The sequence below is a fragment of the Natator depressus genome, chromosome 18 (assembly GCF_965152275.1).
Source record: "Natator depressus isolate rNatDep1 chromosome 18, rNatDep2.hap1, whole genome shotgun sequence".
In the NCBI taxonomy this organism is placed as follows: Eukaryota; Metazoa; Chordata; order Testudines; family Cheloniidae; genus Natator; species Natator depressus.
The window spans coordinates 3,599,752-3,622,031 of NC_134251.1; the positions used below are offsets into that span (position 1 = coordinate 3,599,752).

At 45.4% G+C, this 22,280-nt stretch overlaps 1 protein-coding gene across 3 annotated transcripts in view; it reads left to right on the plus strand.

The window, feature by feature from the left end:
* Positions 1-4,657, plus strand: part of CDC42 (cell division cycle 42) — a 47,531-nt gene extending 42,874 nt beyond the window's left edge. The window contains exon 6 of one of the 3 annotated variants that reach the window (XM_074933973.1): positions 2,710-4,657. In XM_074933973.1, the coding sequence (XP_074790074.1) occupies positions 2,710-2,799 (90 nt within the window). In that variant the 3' untranslated portion in view covers positions 2,800-4,657. Of the gene's footprint in view, positions 1-1,173; positions 2,028-2,709 lie in introns of those variants that run through there. The other 2 variants (XM_074933972.1, XM_074933974.1) reach the window with 2 other exon arrangements.
* Positions 4,658-22,280: the final 17,623 nt, after the last annotated feature.

The window sequence follows — 22,280 nt, forward strand, 5'->3', positions numbered from 1 at the left end:
TGTATGGCAGTGAGAATATATTGTAGAATTCTTGTTTCTGTAGAGCTAATGCAGCGGTTCTCAAACTGTGGTTCAGTACCCCATTTTAATGGGGCCAGCATTAGATTTGCTGGGGCCCAGGGCTGAAGCCCAAGGAGGCCCCCTCCTCCCAGGGTGGTGGGGCTCTCCCCTCGCCCCTCCCTCCCCGTGGTCATGTAGTAATTTCATTGTCAGAAGGGGGTCGCGGTGCAAGGAAGTTTGAGAACTGCTGAGCTCAAATGCATGCTTTGTGCTCATGTGTAACCCTTGCAGACTTCTTAAAGCTTTTGACTGCTTGCTTGATGTTGGATTCCATAGTGTCAAAGAAGCATTCCAATTCTAACATCATTTTTCTCTCTCTCTGTAATTTGAGTGGTTATAATACGTGCTTTAGTAATAACATAGTTGACTGACTGGAATATACCATTTTTATAGTTGGCTGTCTAAATGTCAAAATAATAGCACTGATAAGGCATTGCCTTATGTTAAATGACTGAGCCCTTACATTGGAAGAGTGGTTTACCAGGCACAAGTCCTGCTTCCATCCCAGCATGAACATGCCCAGCAGTCTGTGTTGGAACTCTTCAGTTATTCAGGGGCTGAATTCACATAGCAATCCAGTAATTTCAAGGTACCACTTAAAACTAACTGCTTCTGCAGTAAGTGGGGAAATCAGCACAAGTTTGAAACTCCACATACCTAAAATGCTAACGTACCTAATATGGATAAGAAAGATATGTACCTGACCTTCCATCACAGCCACATGGGACAAGCTACTTTTGTCTGTATGTAAAACTCGTTGGGAATGTTCAGTCTAATAGTTCAGATAGGTGGCAGCAATGATTCTGTTAAGACTCTGAAACCTGTTAAGACACCAGTATTCTCACTAACCTCTGCTATGTTTGTCCTTTTGTCCTTATGGGTGTACGTGTTTCATCCAATTGTTGGCTTTCTGTACACTTCTGTCTTGATTGATCTCCTGATCATCTAAATGGTGAATTATTTTCTCCAGGATCTACTTTGTTACAACAAAGTAAATCTGCTTGCTGCTTCTGTGAATTCAGCCCAACTTATCCTGAATGCTCTTTATCTGCTTGTTTTTCTCTAATCCTCTAACCTGGCTGCTGTTTTTTTCTCCTCCCCTCTGTCTTGTAGAGAGGTCTGAAGAATGTGTTTGATGAGGCTATCCTAGCTGCCCTCGAGCCTCCGGAAACTCAGCCCAAAAGGAAGTGCTGTATATTCTAAACTGTTTTCTCCTTCCCCTCTTGCTGCTGCTTCTTCTGTCCCACTACTGTAGAAACTTGATTAAAAATGAATAAAACCATCCTGACTGAAAGCTTCCGTGTCTCTGCTTAACATCTTAGAGCAACCTCTGTATTAGCTTTTGGACTGAAAACAACATATACAGCTCCTTAGTAAAACATTTGTGACTGTGGAACATGAACTGGACTCCTTTAACTCTTTGCTGCGTGGGTTGCCAGATGTTGATAACTTTACAATTTAGGTTACTGGGGAAAAGGCCTGGGTGTGTCATTTAAAAACTGAACAACAACAAAAAAAAACCCTCATCAAGAAGGAATAAAGACATGTTTAATCTTCCTGAGCTCCAACTGGAAAAAAAATGCATACTTCATTTTCTACTTGAGTCTATTGTTAACTGTATTTGCATGATAAACATACATGAAAGTGACCTGCAAGTAATGGTGTAATGTGAAGGGTTTTCTGGTTCTCCTTTGTGCAGTGAGACTTTCTGTTGCTATTGCTTTGGCTGTCTGTGCTGTAGTGGAGTATTTGTCAGTCCTCTGGGGAAGGAAATATCAATGTATCTGCTACTGCTTTACAAAGATGTTAAATTCTTGCTTTCACTAACACCAGTAGACCTCTTCATTTTAATAATTGATTCTTAAAGCTTGTTAATGTAACATGTAAAGTTTGCCTTTTAATTTCATGCTTCTGATTTTTGTCTTAAGGGGAAAAACTTCAATTGTAGTTACCTTAAATTTTGGAATTAAAAATTGCAGTTTGTATAAATGACTGATGAAGCTTTTTTTCTGTTTGCATTCACTGGCTTCAATTTAACATTTATACAATGTTATAGTACCCATTTTGTAATTCTCCCATTTGAATTCTGTTATGGATACCATGCACAGCTTCTGAAATCTACCTGGCTGCTGCTAAACATTTGGTGTGGGGAACAGAAGCTTGATTAAAATATACCAGACTGCAATCCATCTTTGCATGCTTGCCTCCTGTATAACACAGGTGTCACTGCAACATGTTCTGGAATTACTACTATTCTGTGTTCCAGATCCAGCTGTTTCATCTGAATGCAGTACTTTCTGCTTTGTCATTAGTGTGTGAAATTCGTTACCAGCAAACTAATCGTAAAACCCCCATTGATTGAGGCAATTACTTCTGTATTTGTTTTGCTTCTTATGAAATACACTGGTCTGCAGAAAATGGTTTCAAACGACTGCTGTACTATTCTGAATATCAAATACTCTTCTAAAGAACTCAGTACTGCAACACAATTTGGACAAAGCCAAATTAAGCAAAATGACTTTCTGGAAATGTAGATCTCAATATTTTATTCACCATTATTGGGGTTTAATTCTGCCTTGGTTTTATTTTTGTTTTTTTATAACAACCCAGAAAATGAGACCGCCCCTTTCTCTCTTTGCCCCTTTTCAGAAAGGCCTAAAGAATGTATTTGACGAGGCGATATTGGCTGCCCTGGAGCCTCCGGAGCCGAAGAAGAGTCGCAGGTGTGTGCTGCTATGAGCGTCCCTCCACAGCCCCTCTGCAAAGCTGATGTTTGATGTCATACTAAAAGCAATGTTTAAATCAAACTAAAGATACAAATTTTAAAATTTGTTTTTGCAATAATGACAAATGCCCTGCACTCCCACACACTCCCTGTGTGAGTTGAGAATGTTAGTGTTCATTCCCAGTGCCCTTCCCAATTCAGTTAAAGACTAGTTAATTTTGAATAATTATGTATCAGAAAATACTGATCATTACTAGTTTTTTATTTTGTTTACTGTTTCTAATTTTTGTTTAAAATCCAGGCATGCTTGTGTTGACTTTCTCTGTAACAGACTAATTCTAGGCTGTGTTACTGAAATCTTGTCCCAAGCTGGCAAGACTCTGATTCGTTGACCTTTTGGGGCTATATTCTGTAATCAGCAGGCAGCCTGGGTATGAGGATGTTTCTGACTCAGTTTTGAGGACTGAAATTAAGATGTCCCAAGCTGGTGCTCCTTCTCTAAAAGTTGCCTTGTTACCTCTCCTCGTCACTTTCCTCTGAGCAGGTCAGAAATTCCTACCCTGTCCTTTTAAGTTATAAAACCTTTGAAATGGGAGGTGAATTGTTCCTTTCTCTGTGGATGCACCATCAACTTGTATTTAAGAAAATTAGTTTATTGGTGGTGGAGGTGAGGAATGGGTCATTTTCCCCCTCAAACTTGACATTACAGGCTTTCATCAAATGTGAAGAAATAACGGCACCTTTTTAAGCACACCCAACTTATAGTTGGTTTTTAACAAGAAAAAAACAAACCCAAAAAACCACATACTTCTCTCAATCACTGAATTGCTTGGTACGGGCAGGCTTACAAATTGCCAGTATGGTGTTGCTAGGACACTTCTAAAGAGCCTGGGATGTATTAAGGTGAGTTGGGGAAGTGGTGCTAGTGGGTGCATATCCTACAGAACAGTTCAGCCTCCTTTTAGGAGGGGTGGAAAAATAGACCTGCTTCAGTAGGAAAGAACTGCAGGGGAGGGATGTCTAGTGTTTGGTGTGGCACCATAGGGACCAGTTAAGGGAATCCCCTTTATCTACATTGTGCATGTAAGTAACCTTAAAGCCTGTAAGATGGGTTCCAGTCTAATAAGGATCATATATGAGATCTTTAGACTCCAGTGTTAATAGGGATTTTACCAAAACTATATTTTGGCTTGCAGATTCAAATTTTTTTAATACATGGGGAATCCTATGTCTTCCCAAATTCCTAATTCTTGTAGACTCATTAATGTTGAACCAATGCTTTTTCATGTCTAAGTTCTTTGTATATGCATTCTTTTCAGATGTATTAAACATGAAATATCTTCACAAGCCCGCCTAAGGGTAATTTTTCCCCCAGACTCTCATTATGGTTCTTTAAGGACTTGCAAACACAGCCAACTTTTCCCCTTTGAGCCCTGCTCTCCAGTTGAGTAGCTTTCATTCCATTCTTTACACCTAGTTCCAAATATTTATCCCTTCCCATTGCTCTCCTCCCCCATTAATGGTCTCATTTCTGTCAAGCTTGCTGTAATGCTCACAAAGTAATCCTTCCACATCAGAAAATTACTGCTGTAGCATCAGGGTCTGTAAAGAGATGTATACTGTTCGCTTACAACTTAGGGCTGTTGAGATTTTACCATTTAATATTTCAGGTGTTCCAAAATCTTTCATAAATGAAAAGATGACATCTTCAGATTACTTTTTCTGGAGTGAGATGCGATGCTATTACAGAAACTCCATGTTGCTTTCTGCTTGTGCATAGATCTCAGGAAACCAAATATTGTGATGTTCCCACTCCAAACATATGTTTTGGTTTTGTTAGCAATTTGTGGAGATCACTGAAGTCTTGCAGTGTGGAAGCATTATTTTGTATTAATGATTAAAACACTTTCCAAAGAGTTTTGTTGAAGATTACTTTTGTTTTAAGAAGTTGAATAGAATTGTACAACAACCTAAGTAGTCAAACTTAACCCGTGTGGCTTCCAACTTTTGAGCTTTGCTGTCGGTGTTGCCACTCAGCACTGCTTTTGCAGAGTTCAACTTCTGATTGCGTAGGAAGGCTGTGCTTCAAGGTGAGTTTCAGTGCTGTTGAAATACTGGCCTTGACATCCAATAAAGGTTGGGGGCTGCAGGCTTCTGACTCCGCTTATGGCAGAGACAGAAACTGGTATTTCCCGTGCTGTTCCTCAGACTCCAGAGCTGACCATGCTCCTGCAGAACATGCCAGTTTCATTGTTGGATTTAGATCACAGAGCTTGCTTAGGTAAAAGGCAGGCAGTAAAGCAGCAGTACCCAAACTTTTCCTGTCGTGCTCCCCTTCCCCACTTGGATTCTGTCTGCACAGCCAAAGCTTCCTCATCAGAGGAGCCTGGGCTGAAGGCAGAGCTGGGGCTAGAGGTGGAGCTGGGCTCAGGGCAGAGTGCAGCTGTGACTGGGCTCGGAGCACTTCCTCCCTCCCCTGTGAGTGATGGCTTGTGCCACCCCGCACGCTTACTGAATGTTCCTCCGCACCCCCCTAGGGAGTGCACCTCACAGTGTGGGGACCACTGCACTAAAGTGACTTACTGAAACAAAGCCTGAAATGGAGGAGACACATCAATTCCCATTGTTCTTCCTGAAGTAGCTGTTTTACTCTGTAAAGCTGTTGCTCTGGCTCATAAGCATCTCATTTTTCACCTGTGTACATCCTCATGGAGGAGCTGTGTATGCAGCTAGTTGGCTGGTTGGTCTCATTCAAGACCAGTAATGTCTCTTCATGTACCATCTCCCTCTCAAAAAGGGATATGCCAGTCTTCTACCCAACCCCAGCAACTTAGCTAGGAAGAAGGCCTGCAGTTCAGACTTGGCTGAGTGCCTAACTTCTCTCTGGAAGAGTATGGTGATGGTATTTGATTCATGGAGAAACTTTTGGGTTTTCAAGGGACTGTCTTGACTTAGTTCCTGGGTAGGATGAATTATCTAAATTGCAAAACTAGCTTACAAACCTTGTGCAGAGGGCCTCTGCTAGAGGAAGGGGGAAAAAAAGGTTTTGCTTAAATGTAATCAGTTTTCTCTTTTGGAACCCATCTGTCCTAAAAAATATTCAAGGCCACCCCCAGCAGCTGGCACCAACACCCAAAAAGTCTTTATACAAGTTGAATGTAGTGTAGTAATCTGTGGACTCTATTTGTCAGGCTCAAAGTGGTAGTAGGGGAGCTTAATAGAAGCATGTTTACTACATCATGTTGCCTCCTTTGCTTAGACTTTAAATAGGAGAACAAATGGCTAGATCCCCCAACCCCTCCCTCTTTGACAACAAATATCCTCCTATATGAGTAGTTTGTCATTGGGTAAAGTGGCGGGAGAGTAATTTTGTGGGAGCATTTTATTAAAACACTACCAGCACTCTGTTGTTCAAGACAGTAGTCTGTAGTAATGTATCTCAATGGCCTTGAATTTGCCTGATGGTGTCCTGGTCACAGATTGTACCTGTATCTGACTTCAGGCCACAGCATTCCACAGTCCAGAACCTGTGACTTTAGGCTGATTCTCCTATTATCTGTCCATTCAGAAAAGAGAATGCACTCAGAGGTTGGAAAGTATGCTCACAAGAGGTGGATTAGAGCATCCCCAAGAACTTTAGTCTGCTTAACAAACATAGTTAAGAGCAGAGTCCTGGTTTCGTATAAAGTAGTTGCCTGTTTCAAAGAGGCTACATGGTAAAGGTAATTTACTCTAATTTAGTAAAAAGAAAAGGAGTACTAGTGGCACATAAGCTTTCGTGATCTACAGCTCACTTCATCGGATGCATCCGATGAAGTGAGCTGTAGCTCACGAAAGCTTATGCTCAAATAAATTGGTTAGTCTCTAAGGTGCCACTAGTACTCCTTTTTCTTTTTGCGAATACAGACTAACACGGCTGCTACTCTGAAACATCTAATATAGTAGTAATATCGGATGGCTAGGGGCTGGAGCTGAGGTGTGGAAAGAAATTCTATTCCCTGCCACACTTCCAGTCTTTCTTAGCAGAAAGATCTTGCCAGTGAACAGATTATATTTCAACACTATAATAAGAGACAAGGTAGGTGAGGTAACATTCTTTTATTGGACCAACTTTAGTTACTAGAAAATCTGATTTCCTTCCCCAGACCTGAAGTGGGCTCTATGTAGCTCAAAAACTTGTACCTTCTACTACCAGAAGCTGTTCCAATTAATATTGCTCCCTCACCTATCTTGTCTTTCTCATGTTCTGGGACTAGCATGGCTATACCAATGCTGCAGATGCTATAATATAGCTTTTAGTCATTACTCTAGTGCTGTGAACAGTTCCCACTTCTCAAAAGTATTTTTTCTGTCTAGGTTAACTCTAAAAATCTGGTGCCAATACTAGTTCAGCTTTCCCCACTGTAGCAATATCAGATGCTCAAATGTAGATGGGCCACCGATCGTTTTTATCCATGTCAACTAGACCTGCTCTGAGCAAGGTTACATCACAGTGCGAGCCTACGTTAGCCAGGTAGCCTGTCTGCATTTCCCCTTAGTGCTAATATCAGCAGAGCTGAACTGCGTTGAGAAATGGTGGAAAAATTTTGGAAACTTCTGTGGGTGGAAAGGATCTCTAGCAGGCAATTTGATGGTTGCAAAGGAAAACCTTTAACCTAAGTATTAGGACTAGAAGCAGAATTTTTGGTTTAATGAAAGCTCTGATTCTGCAAAAATTGATATGGCACCAGAGAAGTATCATGCTGCACATCCCTCAGCATGGTGTTCCAAAGTAGTGGGAGTTTTAATCTTTTAAAGAGGAGGCCAAGCCAAGCAACAGAAAAGTGCTTGATGGGCCATGTATCTTCTAGCTAGTAAAACCAAGCCACTTAGGGAAGAAATTGCCTAGCAGGTTTACTTGTACTAACTCCATCCTTGTGGTAGAATAGCACCTGTATCGAAAGCTTTTTATTCTGAAAATGGGGTATCTTTACTTGGTTAGAGTGGTCCTACTGAGCAATAGGCCAACCTTTTTTTGGTTGTAGGTACCCAGAGCAATGCTCATATGATCTTCCTGCTGTTGATTTCTCTCGTAGGCTTATTATTTATAGAGATTTTTCCCTACAGCTTTACAAAGCAGTGTCCCAACTAACTCTGGGTCTGGAACACAACTGCAGTTAAAGGGGAGAAAGGCTTTTAGCAGCTAGGCTGTGGAGTTACTCTCTAAACCTAAGTTACTTCTGATCCTTGCTTAGTTGCAGGGAGTTGGCTCCAAATTCACTGTACCTTCCAGCTTTGTGTCTTGGTCATTTTTTGCAAAGATGTGTAGTGGTAAGAGTGACGATGGAACAGGGCCCTGTGTATATGCAGCGGTGGGCTAGAGCAGGACTTGTAAGACAATTTCGGCATAATAGTATGGCACACTTGAGTGCTTTCTGAATTTGTTGTGAATTTACTCCAGGTGGCTCTCTGTAGCTATCTCCAGGCTCAGTTACTGCTTCTGTTAAGGAATTAAGTCCTAAACATTGGAAAAAGCTCCATTTTGTACAAAAGGCAGCAGCCTCTTGGCAACTCAAGATTTGTTGTGAAACACATCAAACTGATGCTTTGCAGGGTTTCCCTACTGAGTAGAGTCCAGATCACTATCTGCCCTGATCGTCAAAGCCTTCAGTGCAGTTGGCCCTAGCACCCTGATGGCTGTATTCCACCGTAACAATGAAACCTCTGACCAGTGCAGAGGAGGCTTATGAGTGCTGGAGCTAGACCTAGACTGTAACCTGGACCGAGACGCTCTCTGCAAGAGAGACCACAGGCCTCACCCTATTCAGAACTCAGCTCGTCCACTTAACGCTCCCATTATCTTTATCTTTTTCTCAAAAAAAAAAAAAGGGGGGGGGGCAGGAAACTACTTGAGCTATTTCTCTACAGCCTGAAAATAATAAGGGGAGTGATGCACTTCCTGTTTTTTAAATACATGAGGAGCTCACAGGTATTATGGTGATTAGGAGAATAGATCTATTGAGGTAGGTGTTGCACCAGTCATTGTCACTGTTCCTTGCTGTATCCCCCAGTATATCCATTAGTGGAATCCAACTAAAGCAAGTTGGCAGTTTTACCTGTCTCGGCAGCAACATCTCCAATGATGGATCTCTTGACAAAGAGATCACAAAAAGAATACAGAAAGCTTCTCAGTCATTAGGAAAGCTACGTAACAAAGTCCTGAAATCCCACAACATAACCCTCTCAACAAAAACAGAACTTTATAATGCTTTTATGTTCACATCTCTCTTCTACGGCTGTGTGACCTGGACACCATACAAATAGCATATCAAACAGAGGCCTTCCATAACCGCACTCTGCACGCCATTATGGGGATCCCCTGGCAGGACAAAATTACCAACCAGAAGGTTCTCCAGCAGTCAAATGCCAGAAGCATTGAGACCATGCTGATAAAAACCCAAGTACGCTGGGTTGAACATCGACTCCCCAGAAAAATTTTCTATGGAGAATTGGCACAAGGACATCGGAATCAAGGCTACCCCAGAAAACACTACAAGGACAGCATCAAGAACAGCACACACTTTGGTGCAATAAAACTGGATGATCTTGAGAAGGCTGGGTTAAATAGATCAGCCTGGCAACACACAGCACTCAGAGCTTTCCAAGCCTTCGAAGAGGACAGAAATAATCGATTGTTAGCTGCAAGGGAAAGCATCATACTACGACTATAGCTATCAAGACTCTCACCAATGACTTTGTATGCTCGATCTGCTCACGAGTATGCACATCACGCTTTGGACTTCAGAATCACTCCAGAATCCGCAAAAAGAGAGAGCATGAAAACGTCATTGTTGAACTGATGGACTACACATCATAATCAGGTAGATACAGTTGTAGACTCACTTGTGGTGTTTTTAACCTTTTTAAAGCAAATATGGCACAGGGGAAACTGCAGTCCAAACTTCAAATGTAGCTTGTCTCATTAGGAGAGATGACCTTGAAGAGCAAAAAAGAAAGAAATGCAATGGAAGTTGCTTCTTTCCCACAATATTTATGCTAACATGGCAAGCGAAGGCCAGAGAATTTCACCCACTAAATTAGGCAGGAGCCCTGAATTGATCACTGGCGCTTTGTGGCAATACACTCTGTGAATCTCTTGATGTACTACACGTGCTGTTTGTTTGCTACTTTTTTACTTTTGGATGTTAAAACAAACAAACTGTTGAAAATAACTGGTTCCCTTATACCAGTGCAGTTCACCCTTTCCAGCACAAGAGCCAAACATACGATGGAAAAATTTCAAGGGGCCAGAGCATCCTGGGGCAGGTTCTCAGTCTAGTTCTGCTCAGTCAGTGCAAGGGAAGCAGAAATCACTTGGCAGTTCCCTGTTGGGGATTCCCTAGTATGTTCACAGCTGACCCAATTAGCCCATCTGCTTCTCTTTCTTCAGCGCCTGCTTCAGGGGGCATTGGAGATGGTGGCATATGATCCCTATAAGCTGCTCTAGCCTGTGCTGGGGCAGAGAATTAGGGGCTATTGCTATGGTTCCTCAGTAGCGTCCCTGTGGCTGCTCGACTTCAGGTGCCCACGCACTCTAGATGCCTTTTGATTAGTGGTTTTCGTTAGCAGTGCTGTTTTGCCTGTGCATGCACCCTACTCATGCTTGTACACAGCACCAAGGCTACAGAGGGCTGCGCAGGCAAACCAGCGTCCATTCCTTCTCAACCACCGTGGCCTAAGACAGAACTGTGGCATGTCCGCTACCGGCATGCCTCTTACTAGAATCATTTCCTTTTTATCTTCGTAGTAGTTTAGTTTTTAGTTTTTGTTTTAGAGGATTGCCTCTTTCTTTTCCTCTCTTCTCCCATCCTGGAGAGTTGTCTCCTTGGGAGGATATGCCCAGCTCCCTGGGCTTCAAACATTGCCTCACTTGCCTTACTCACACATCTCACAAATCTACGGCTAGGAAGAACCAAGAGATCAAACTGAGGCATCTGATGGTGGAGTGTTCTCTTTGCCCTATTGCAGAGCAAGGTCAGGATTCCCCTCTACATCGGTCTCTGGGCAGATCTAGCGCCCCTTTGACCTCAGCTCATCACTCCCCCAAGAAGGGGAAGGTCTCAGAGACCTCTAATGGCCCCAGGAAAAGGGTCTCTGACTCACTGTAAGGAGTCTGCTCCAAAGAGGCCTTGTCTTCTACTAAGTCAGCGGTCTTGGAATAATTGACTTCTAGATCCAGTGCTGCGGGCGCCGCAAGTTCCTCCATTGCGGTTAGGGCTAGAAAACCAAGAAAGTTAAAAAGTAAACACTGCTCCAAGCGAGCCTTGGTACCAACCAGGCACAACAAGAATGACTAGGAGAGAAACACATCCAGACAAGATGCATCTGTTATCAGTATCTCCGTTGGGCCTACAGGTGCCATAATAATCTAAACATCTTACTCCAGCACCTTCATCAGAGCATTCTGAACCCTCAGTATGGTCAGCTTCCTGAGACAGTTGCGTCAGTGCTGACACCCCATTCACTACTGCAGGGATTTTGATTCATTAAGGACCTAGCCATAGCAGAGGAACTGCAGTCTCATGGGCACCAAGGTTTCCACAGTACCAAGACTAGTTCAGTTGCTGGACTCCCATTTACCACTGACACTCAATTTGCCACCATTTTCAGTTGGGACTCCTCCATTGCTCTGAGGAAGAGGAGAATGAAGGAGACTTTCACTCAGTCCATTCAGCCTTGTCAATCTTAGTATAGAGTTTCCCCCACCTACTCATATAGGAACACTTTCTGTGTGGACCATGGAGACAGGAAAGAGTCCAGAGCAAGACATCGGAACCCTAGGTGCCACCATTGCTTTTCTATGGACCCTGCAGTGGCCATACTGGGACCACTGGGCTGCTTACCATCAGCAGTTTTCTCGGGCTCCAAACCCAGCCCACCGGGATGAGACTCAATCTCTGCTACCTCAGACCATTCCCAAGCAGGGGGAGACATTTGAGGAACAGGTTAGGGCAGATGAGGAGACTATTTACTGCTGTCTCATCACCTGATGAAGCAGTGATGCCCCCTCTACCATCTATGGCTGATGACTTTAAGCAATTCCAAGACCTCATCAAGCACTTGGCAGACTCTCTTCAGATACCGCTTAAGGAGTCGTAAAATAAGTTACTGGATATTCTCCAATCAGTTACATCTAGAGTTACCCTTCTGATTAACAAGGTGATCTTGGATCCTGACTGGATTGTTTGACAGACCCCAGCACCAACACCACCAACTTGCAAGAGGTCTGATAAGCTATACTACGTTTCCACCAGGGACTCTGAATTCCCATCCCTCTCCTAATTCCCTGCTGGTGGAGGTTAGTAAATAAATGGAGGAAGCAGCATCATGCCAAGGTAACTCCATATGACAAGGACCAGAAGAGTCTCGATCATTTTGGACAGAAGTCCTATTCATCGGCAACCCTACAATTTTGGATCACTAATTAATTACCAGGTGCTTATGTCCAAATACAAATAAATGCACTGAACTTTGCATAGTTGATATAATTATCATCTTCCTCTGGAACAAGAAGAGCTCCAAGCTTTCGTTGTGGAAGGACAGTTACTAGCCCTCCAATCCCTGCAAGTGTCCCTGCAGATGCTGCGGCCTGTTCAGTCTCTGGGGCACCAGTCATAGCTTCAGCAGCCTAGCTTCCCATGGGGGGGTCCCGAGTATGGTGGAGGACCTTCAATTCAACGGGCTCCAGTTATTTGTAGAGAACACGGATGAGTCCCTCCATACTCTACAAGACTTGAGCCACGCTGCAGTCACTATCAGTCTATACCCCTGCGAGCAAGAGGAGGTTTAGTAGATCGCACATTGCTCAAAGATCCCACCCAATACATTTCTCTGGGTTCCAGAGGCTAGCCGAGCCCCCTAGAAAAAAGAACAGCTTTCATAGGAAGAGAACCTCAAAATCGTCTGGTTCAAGCACTCAGTTGGCTTGGTCTTCAAAGCATCAGTTTTGATGGGCTGGTCTAGGGTTTGAAGCCGCTCCACTCTTTAACTTGCCAGCTCCAACAGTTTGCCCACCCTCCCCCATTTGGAAGCCATTGTTCCCATTTCTGATGTACATGGGAGCATATCACCACAGACATGGGTTTTGGAGATTTTCATTGGGCTATGCCATCCATTTACACGCGCACACACCCTTTCCAGTCCCTCTTCAGTGACCCCTCTCTCGAGCTCCTACTAAGACAGGAGATAATCTCCCTTCTTTGATTAGGAATGATAGTCTCTCAGCTCTACACGGGGTGGGGGTTTCTGCTTGATAATACTTTGTACCAAAAAAAACCTAAACCCAGAGTGTAGAGACCAATTTTAGATACAACACACTTTATATATAAAGTCAAGTCCCAAAAATTCAGGATAGTGACTCTTGGCAGCTATAATTCCTTCATTGAACCCAGGGGATTGGTTTTCAGCTCTCTAGCTCCAAGATGCATATTTCCATATCACCATACACCTAGCCCTCAGAAGGAACTTGCACTTTCTGATAGACTGGGATCACTACCAGTATTGTATACTTCCTTGTGGTTTTTCTTCAGCTCCAAGAATGTTCTCAAAGGTTCTAGCAGTAGTGGCTGCTTATCTTTGTCAAGAGGCTCTTATGGTAATCCCATACCTTGATAAGTGGCTGTTTCAAAGGTCTGTCTTACAGGGAGGTACTGGTGACCGCCCAGAGGGCACTAGAACTATTTCTGCAGTTCAGCCTCCAGACTGATGTAGACAAATCTGAATTGAACCCTGTGCAGAAAATACATTTCCGAGGGTTGTTTTTGGATTCGCTGACTGCCAGGGCCTGTCTTCCCACGGACAGATTCGTAACCTTATCAAACTTCATCAAGACTGTTTGAAGTGAACCCTTAAACCTCTGAGAGGCTCTGGCATATCCTAGGTCACATGGCAGCTTGTACTTTCATCACAGATCATGCAAGATTACGTCTTCTCTGCCTTCATGGGTGGCTCAGGCCAGTCCTCATCAAACAGACACTGCCTGGACAATCAAGTTTTTTTTCTGTTCCACACCAGGGGAAACATTCCCCAGACTGATGGAAATACCACCACAGTGTCAGGGATGGCGGCATTCTTCGGCTAATGCTGATTGTGTTCATACGGTCCGCGGCAGATAGTCACCTCAGAATGAAGGACCTGTATTATGCATTTTCCCCAACACCTCTAATTCTAAAAGTGACTGACAGGATCAGGTAGGACAAGGACATCGATAGTCCCCATGTAGACTAGACAAGCACAGAATCCTTATCTCTTTTTTGACTGTCTCTTCATCCCGCGATCAATATTCTATACTTGTCATCTCTCTCAAGATGTCAACCGAGTGCTTCACCCCAACATAAGGATTTTCCACCTTGATAGTTCTCTTCCTCTATGTTGGATTACCAGCTGCAATTAAAGAAAGCAGGCTTATCAATTAGCTTGATTTAAGGTTCATCTGGCTGCAGTATCAGCATCCATTCTCCAGTGGAAGGGTTCTCAGTTTTCTCTCACCCTACAATTGCAATGTTTGTTAAATTTACTTCCCTCAAGTAAGAGAGCTTTCATAGGGCCTCCTTTTGAACCTGTTGCAACCTGCTCTTTATTAAACCTGTTCATGAACACTGCCTTTTCAGTAGCCATTACATCGGCTCAAAGATGTGGGGAAATGGGGGCTTTGGTGGTGGATCCTTTCTTTACTGGTGGGTTGTTGTTGTTTTTTTTTTCCAGGGATAAAGTTTCCCTACAACCACATTCCAAATTCCTTCCTAAGGTATTGTCTGAGTTTCACTTGTACAGACCATACACTTACCATTTTCCCCCCGCAACTCCCAACCACATAATTTGGGTCAGGAATCTTTCTTACATACAGTAGATGTCAGAAGAGCTTTGGCTTTCTATCTCAGTAGGACCAACCCATTCTGGAAGTCTGGACTATTTATCTCCATTGTGGATGGGATGTATTATCACTTGCTATAAGATTGACAATATTCAACCTCCTGCTAGGGTTCTGGCCTACTCTCTACTAGATCACAGTTTACATCTATGCCTTTCGTAAGGATGTTCCAGTACCTGAAATCTGAAGGGTCTTCTCCCATTATGAGGCTTTTTTCCCCCATGCCTCTAGATCTGACGCGGCAGTGGGAAGTGCAGTTCTGTAGGCTGTACTAGACTCTGTTGTGACACTCCCTCCTGGGGATACCGTCCAGCAGTAACGGTAGAGAAGGAACTGAAGGTGGTTTGCCTGTGCAACCTCGGTGCGGGGCAAAAGGGTGTGTAGGGTGCATGTACGGGCCGAATGGACACTGCTAAAAAAATTGCCCAGCAAGGGCACATGCACACTTGAAGTGGAGCACCCCTGGGGACACACCTCTCGAATTCCAGTTACTGCACAGGGTGAGTAACCTTTCCTTCTTAGCTCTTCTCCCGCCCCCACCCCCCTTACCCTAGGTGGCTGGGGAGAAGGGGGCCATCCTGTGTTAGGGGGTTTCCTAGATTTAGATGGAGCCCATTGAGCTCTGATTCTTCTCTCTTGGGCTCCTGCAGCTGGGCAGGGAAGCAGCCAATGGAACAGCCTGTTCTCCTCCTCCAATATAGGTGCCCGCGGGGGGTGCTGCTGAGCACTGGGAAGAGGCAGTAGCAGTGTGGGAGGCTCCCAGCTCATATTATCGGTGGCCCTGGAGCTGCAGAGATAGGGGGGCCCCCACCTCCCTGGGGCTGATTCAAACACTTCCATTTAGAAGTTACAGGGCACAGCTTAGGGACGTGCTTTCACCTGAGAGTCAAATACACATTTGATCCTTAGTACTGTTGTGCTGAGGGCCACAACTGCTGCTTCCCCTGGCATGTTTTGGGCTCTCCTGCTTTAGACTGTTAGGAACTGTTCTCACGGAATGAGGGTAGATAAAAGCCACCGTGACCTGCGGTCAGTTGCCCTACAGAACAGTGGTATTTAGCTTCAGGCTTGAGCTGGGAAAATATAAGCGAACTTCCTAGTGTCCTTTTGGGAAAGCACCCACCCTTACCGCTTCCTCTGTGGCGTGCCAGCACTTGCTGTCAGCACTATGCACTGTACTCTGGAGGGTGTGGCCTTTGTCAAAACATGAGCAGAATATTGTGTAGAAAAATAAGCACATTGACTGCTGACCATCCGTAAGAGAACTGTGTGGTGGTATGCATCACTCTAGCACAGCGGAGAAGAGTGCATAGACTCCTGAGAATCTTTTAAGTCTTCTCTGGGAGTAGTAAAAAATTGCACCACAGTTGAGAACAGCATTGGGGGAATAGCTCATGTGTCTGCTCCTGCTGTACAAAGTGTGCTACCCCGCTCTCTCATCTCTTCAGCTGGGAGGACTGGACACAGGCCCTTCTCAAAAGCTGTGTCCTGCAGAAGGAGAATGGCCCTGTCTGCCACTGAAGCATCTTAATAATTGGTTTAAAGTGCCAGAGGAACCACCAACTGCTCTTTGCTTTGTAGTATTGCTTTGCTCACTCGCTGCTTTTATTTTTGTAAAGGCCAATATTTTAGACAAGAGAATCTTTATTGGATTTGCCCTTTTCAGTTTTTTAAAGCACTTCTAGTCTCTAGCTGTACCTTAGAAGTTCCTGCAGCCTAGCTTTTTGGCTTTAGGAAGGGCTTTGTTCTGGTCACTCACTGGTGCAAAGGCAGAGCTCTTGCCCTGGTGAATGGGAAGTGACACAGGTAGAAGAGATCCTGTCAAAAAGCCTTATCAACCCATAAACAAAAACCTATCTACAAACCAGTGACCATGCTGATCAATTTAAAAAATCCACTCTAAATAGAAAATACTAACAGCCAAATTGTTTCAGGAGACCCAGCCCTCTCCCAGGTATGGTATGAGGATTGCTAGGCAGCCTGTGCACTCCCACACCTTAATTCCCAACAGCTGCCTTTAAATCATCTCTCACTGTGGTTCTGTCGCACTCATTCATTGTCTCCCTTTACTGCTGTAGGCATTAAGATGCACAGACTGTATCACAGTGTGTATACACACACAGGGCTGAATTAAAGTTGCATGAGGAACTTGCTGTTTAGCATTTCCTAACGTTGTATACTTGACCTTTAACATTCTTCTGATACTTTTAATAATATTCTTGTACGTAATATACCATCTGCATCTGCTACAGGACCTGCAGCATTTGCATCCAAGCCATGTTAGGCAGTATGAGCAGGGTACTGCATTAGTGTAGTTTGGGCTGGTTCAGTCATGCTGCTGTAACTTGAAATGATGCAGACACAAAAGTAACAAACACAGATGGTTCCCATTTCCTAGGTTTGTTAGCTACCCTCCCTGATCGTCCTGCTCTTCCTCCCGCTTTCTCTTTAAGGTTGTTCTGTTAATAAAGTCAGTGTGCTATAGGTTTTATTTCTCTGAGGCCTCTTCTCTTTCCACTTACCTTTTGAATTTTGCCAGGACTGACTTTGAATTTCACTCACTTTAACACAGTTACCCTAAAGTGGTAACTATTGATTGCAGCTCTTTTCTCTTTAAAACCCTATACTATCCTTTACTTACCCTCTCCCCCTAGTAAAATCTCAGTGTGGTCGTACCCTTCCCGGCAGCCTCTAAAGTGCCCTGTGGAGGGTGGGGTGATCATGGTCAGCTATATGTAGTAGAAGGGAACATACTGTTTTATAGACTCTCCAAACACTTCCAAGGTTGGCTTTGGGCCTCCTCGCTATTTCTGCCCCCTCACATCCCCCTCAGAATTTTGGAAGTTGAAAAATTGTGGCCAGCTCTAGCATTCGCAACTAATAAGAGCCCTATGCCTAGGGGCTGGCCCTTTCAATTCAATTAGACTTTTGGGGCATAACAAGCTTTACCAGTGTTGCTTAGCTATGGGGTTTGTCTCTTTCTTACAGTCATCTGTCAGATGCTTACCTAAGCTAGGCACATCTTTGTCTGGGTTTGGGCCCTCATCCATTTATCATTTCGGAGCCAGCAATACGTTGTTTTAAAAGCAGTCTGATTGGGGAAGTTGGCTACTCGATCAGTACTGCCAGAAGCCTGGGAAGCCCTTGGCTATCTAGGACTCCTGCTTGGGTCAGCCTCTCCTAGATAGTCCACCTGTAGCTCCTTATATTATAGCCAGCTTGCCTCCTTCGGTGTCTCATTTCTTCTGGGTGATCCTAAAGCATTGTCTAGCAGTACCTGGGAATGGTATCCTCAGGACTCTAGCCTCATTCAGCAGGTCTCCCATATTCCCATTGACATGTGCACAGCCAAGTCCTACTTGTCTATCTCACGCCCTTCCTCTTCCCGCAATCCAGGTCTGGCTGGGAATGCTGATTTCTGATTGAAGGGTTGGGCCTTTGATGTTACAGCTGTGTGGTAACGCTGCAGGGTGAGACCTTAGTGCTCTGACACAAAGGTGTAGCCCGATGCCCCTCCTATTAATGAAGAGGGAAAAAAATTACCAGGAGAAAATCCTGTTTAAAACAGAGCAGGGGGAGAGATGTTTTACAGCGATTGAACAAAAAACCATGGGTTTTAGCACAAAGTCCCTCCCTCTTCTCTCACCTTCCCCGGTTAAGGAAGTGCAGTGTCATGAAGCTCTGATGATTCAGTGGAAATGTAAAGTCTTTAATTACCCCAGCGGACAGTTTAGGGCTTGAGTAGCACTTTGATTCCTGAGCAGGAAGGGCTGTTCGAAGACAGAAGTGGAAAGGGGCCCTAAACAAGCCCTGCTCAGTTCGTTCTTAGAAAGATACAGAGGAACAGAAAAAAAAAAAATCTGATTTTCAACAAGCCCCACAGCCCACCATCTTCGAGCCCTAGGGCCCCCTGAGCCATGCTCCCTGGCCTAAGGGAGCCTCCTCTCTGTCCCAACACTATCTGTTACCCGAGGCAGGTAGCTGGCCCCACTGCCACAGTAGCTGAGCACCTCACACTCTGGAAGGCATTTAACCCCAGGACCTCTGTGGGTAGAGCAATGCTGTGTCTCCATTTTACAGAGAGGAAGCTGAGGCACAGAGCGGTTACTTGGCTTGGCTGAGGTCACACAGCAAGTCACTGACCAAGCAGGACGTGAGTCCAGGTCTCACAAGTCTCAGAGGAGCATCTCCAAACACTGGACCATCCTTCCCCTTGTAAGTGTGCTGAGTGGGCCAGGAAATCTCCCCCCTCCCATACAACCTATCTAAACTGATAATGAAACAATGTCCTTTCTGGTCCCCACATGTCTACGCCCATGTGAGGAGAAAGCATCACTGCCTCCCTTTGTGGGACATGTGGCCTGTGGCTGGGACCTGGACAACACCCACCTCCTAAGGGGAGGCATTCTGCAGCACCTGCCTGCCCCACACTCAGCAACCTCAGGGTTGCTGGTGCAGCAGTTCCCATCCATGTACACTCAATGGGGCTAGGCACAGAGCTGATCCCAGAGAGCACCAGCCTCTCCACCCTTCATCTGGCTGGAGCTCAGCAGCTTGGGGCACACACCTGGCTCTGTGGGTTGCCCAGGTAACAGAACCAATCTGCTGATTGAACCCTTAGGACTGCTGTGGTTACTGGGATGGTTAGTTATGTTGAGCAACTCCCCACCCCCCAGTGTGTTCTAGATACTTTCCAGAAACAAGCCAAGTCTGCTTTGAGCTCCAAGCAGTTTTCAGTCTCAATTTAGCCCCATTAGATCATGTCTGCACTAGGAGCATAACAGGGACCAGGGTCTTTACATAGGACCTAGCCCCTAGAACTGGGTGAAAGCACCACACCCCGTAACACTTGTGTGGCCATTGCTAGGCCAGTGTGGAACAGGGAGAAATATTTCACTTTACAGCGGAGAATACTACTGGGAACAGGGCTGAGCTACCCAGGACTGAGCTATCCAGGACTGAGTCAGCAGCAGCTGGTTCCACCTTGGCCTAGCAAGAGGGTGTGAAGAGCTGACAGTGCTCGATGGTTTCCTTTCAGCTCCTGCTGGATGGCAACTGTAAAGCCTCAGGAGAAGGGCAGGTTTCAGCTCTGCAATGAGTCATTCCGGCAGCCCTGGAGTTGATAAATGCATTTCAAGATGCCCTCTGGTGGTTTCACAAGGAATGACTGGGATTTCCAAAGAAGTGATTTTTTTTTTTCACCTGTATTATTGCTGTCATGTGTGTAATGGCATCCACAGTAAATCAGGCAGAAGAGTCTCTGACCCCGTCCTGAGCCCAGTAACAGGAGCTCAGCGAGGGATCCAGCAGGGTGGGAAGTGCAGATGCCATGCTATGACTATAGCTGCCAAGCACCCTAGCTGGCATGTTGGGGATGCGTTGTGCTTCAAGGGTAACCTCATTCACATCGCTGTAGGGCATAGGAATGGCCAGACTGGCTCAGACCCAAAGGTCACCTAGCCACTATGCTATCTGCATGAGTGGCCAGAACCAGATGCTGCATTCACCCCCTCAACAGTAGGAGACAGTCTCTTTATCCAACATCCATTAACACAAACCACAGACCCCGTGGACCTGGGCTGCAGGTTGGCTGCTGAGCAGACCTCTCATCTCCTGCAGCCTGAGCCTGGGATAGTCAGACTCCCCAGCTGCCCTTGCGGACGCAGCCCTCGCTGCCCTCAAAACATCTACAGATTGTTACCAATCGCTAACCACAGGCTGAAGCTTATCCTAGGATAAACCTGCACATCTTGACTCTCCCCCGCCCACTGCCAACAATGCCAGCTGGGTGTGGAGCTGTCTCCAGCACAGAGCTCATGGGCAGCAGCTCAGCAGGTGCGTCTCTGCTCCTTTCCTCTTGCTTTTCACAGACTGCGCTGGCTACATGTAAGGAGCCACATGTAAGGCATCTGAACAAAGTGAATGGGGCTTCCATGTGGGAATCTCTTCCCCACCCCTTCCCATCACTGCACAACTCTGGCACTTTAGCAAGCAGGTGCCCTGCATGCCCCATGTTCCATATTGTCCCTTCCATCCAGTGTAGGGCCTGGCAGCCTGTGTCTGTGTGTCAGAGAGAAGGGTGGTTCTCCTGAAGCTTTCTTCTAAGTCCCCCTCTAACAGATGCACCTACTACCCAGCCAGCCAGTGGGAGAGAAGGTGCCCAAGATGCAGGAGCGCAACCTCAACATCAGTCAGCAATGCGATGCTGTTACAAAAAAAGCAAATGCAGTTTTAGGTTGTGTTAACAGAGGCATAGCATGTAAGTCACAGGAAGTGATAGTATCGCTCTACTTGGCGCTGGTTAGGCCTCAGCTGGAGTACTGTGTCCAATTTTGGTCACTAATGCATAGAAAGGATGTAGAGAAACCGGAAAGGATCCAGAGGCAAGTGACAATGATCAAAGGGACAGAATGCAAACCTACAAGCAAAGGCTGAAGGAACTGGGTATTTTAATTTGGAAAAGAGGAGATTAATGGGGACATGATAGCGCTCTTCAGATATTGAAAGGCTGCCATAAAAAAGATGAAGAAAAGTTGTTCTCTGTTGCCACAGAAGGCAGGACAAGAGGACATGGGCTCAAACTCCAGCAGAGCAGATTTAGATTAAACTAAATCTAGAAAAATCTTTCTAAACTGTAAGAACAGTCGGCCAATGGAACAGACGCCTCAGGAGATCATGGAAGCTCCTTCACTGGAGGCTTTCAAAAGGAGGCTGGAGCCGTCTGTCTTGGATGGTTTAGAACCACAAATGCTACATCTGGGCAGGGGGTTAGAGTAGATGGCCCTTGCGGTCCCTTCTAACCCTCTGGGTCTATGATTCCTCCTGGCTGCAGCGTGCATGAGTGAGGAGATAGTCCTCAACTCATGCCAGTAAAAGCTGTGTACCGCACCCCAGCGTCACATATTCCACATGGATACAGTGTGTGTGTGTGTGTGTGTGTGAGCGTGGTGAGAGCTGGGGGTGCAGCGCCATGTGAGGGTGGGGGATGTGTGAAGAGGCAACCAATAAGCAAAGGATTTGACTCACAAAGAGGCTGCAGCACCTTCACTTTCACCCCTGCTTCTGATGCTGGTGAGGAATCACCTCAGGGGATTGGTGCTAGTTTAACAAACCTCGGTGTGACCAGTGCTCAAATTACAGGTGACTCGGGGGCAGGGGAGTTAGCCCCTAAAAGGAGTAAGGGGGTCTATTTCACTTCTGTCTTCCCTGACTTCTTACTACTCTGTAAGTCAGCCACATGCTATTCAGGCCCTCCTACTTTTTCCCCATAATTTGACCGTGGTGTGAATCTTTGAACCCTCAAGGCCTTGCCTAAATTCCCACCTGGGGCCAAGCAGCAAGAGAGCGCCAGCCTGGCTCCGATCCCCCCAGAGAGAGCCTGCCTCAACCAGAAAGCAGCTCCCTTCACTCCATACATTCCTGCCTTTGTTGCTGTCTGATGCCAACACAAGCAGGAAATCAACTTGGCACGAGCCCTCCCCCGGGTAAGTGGTGTTTTAAATATACATAGGCTCAGGGTTGGGCTGCCAGAGCTGAGGGGAGGAAAAGGAGGGGCTGGAGAAGGGCTGGCAGAGAAGGAAGGGGTGG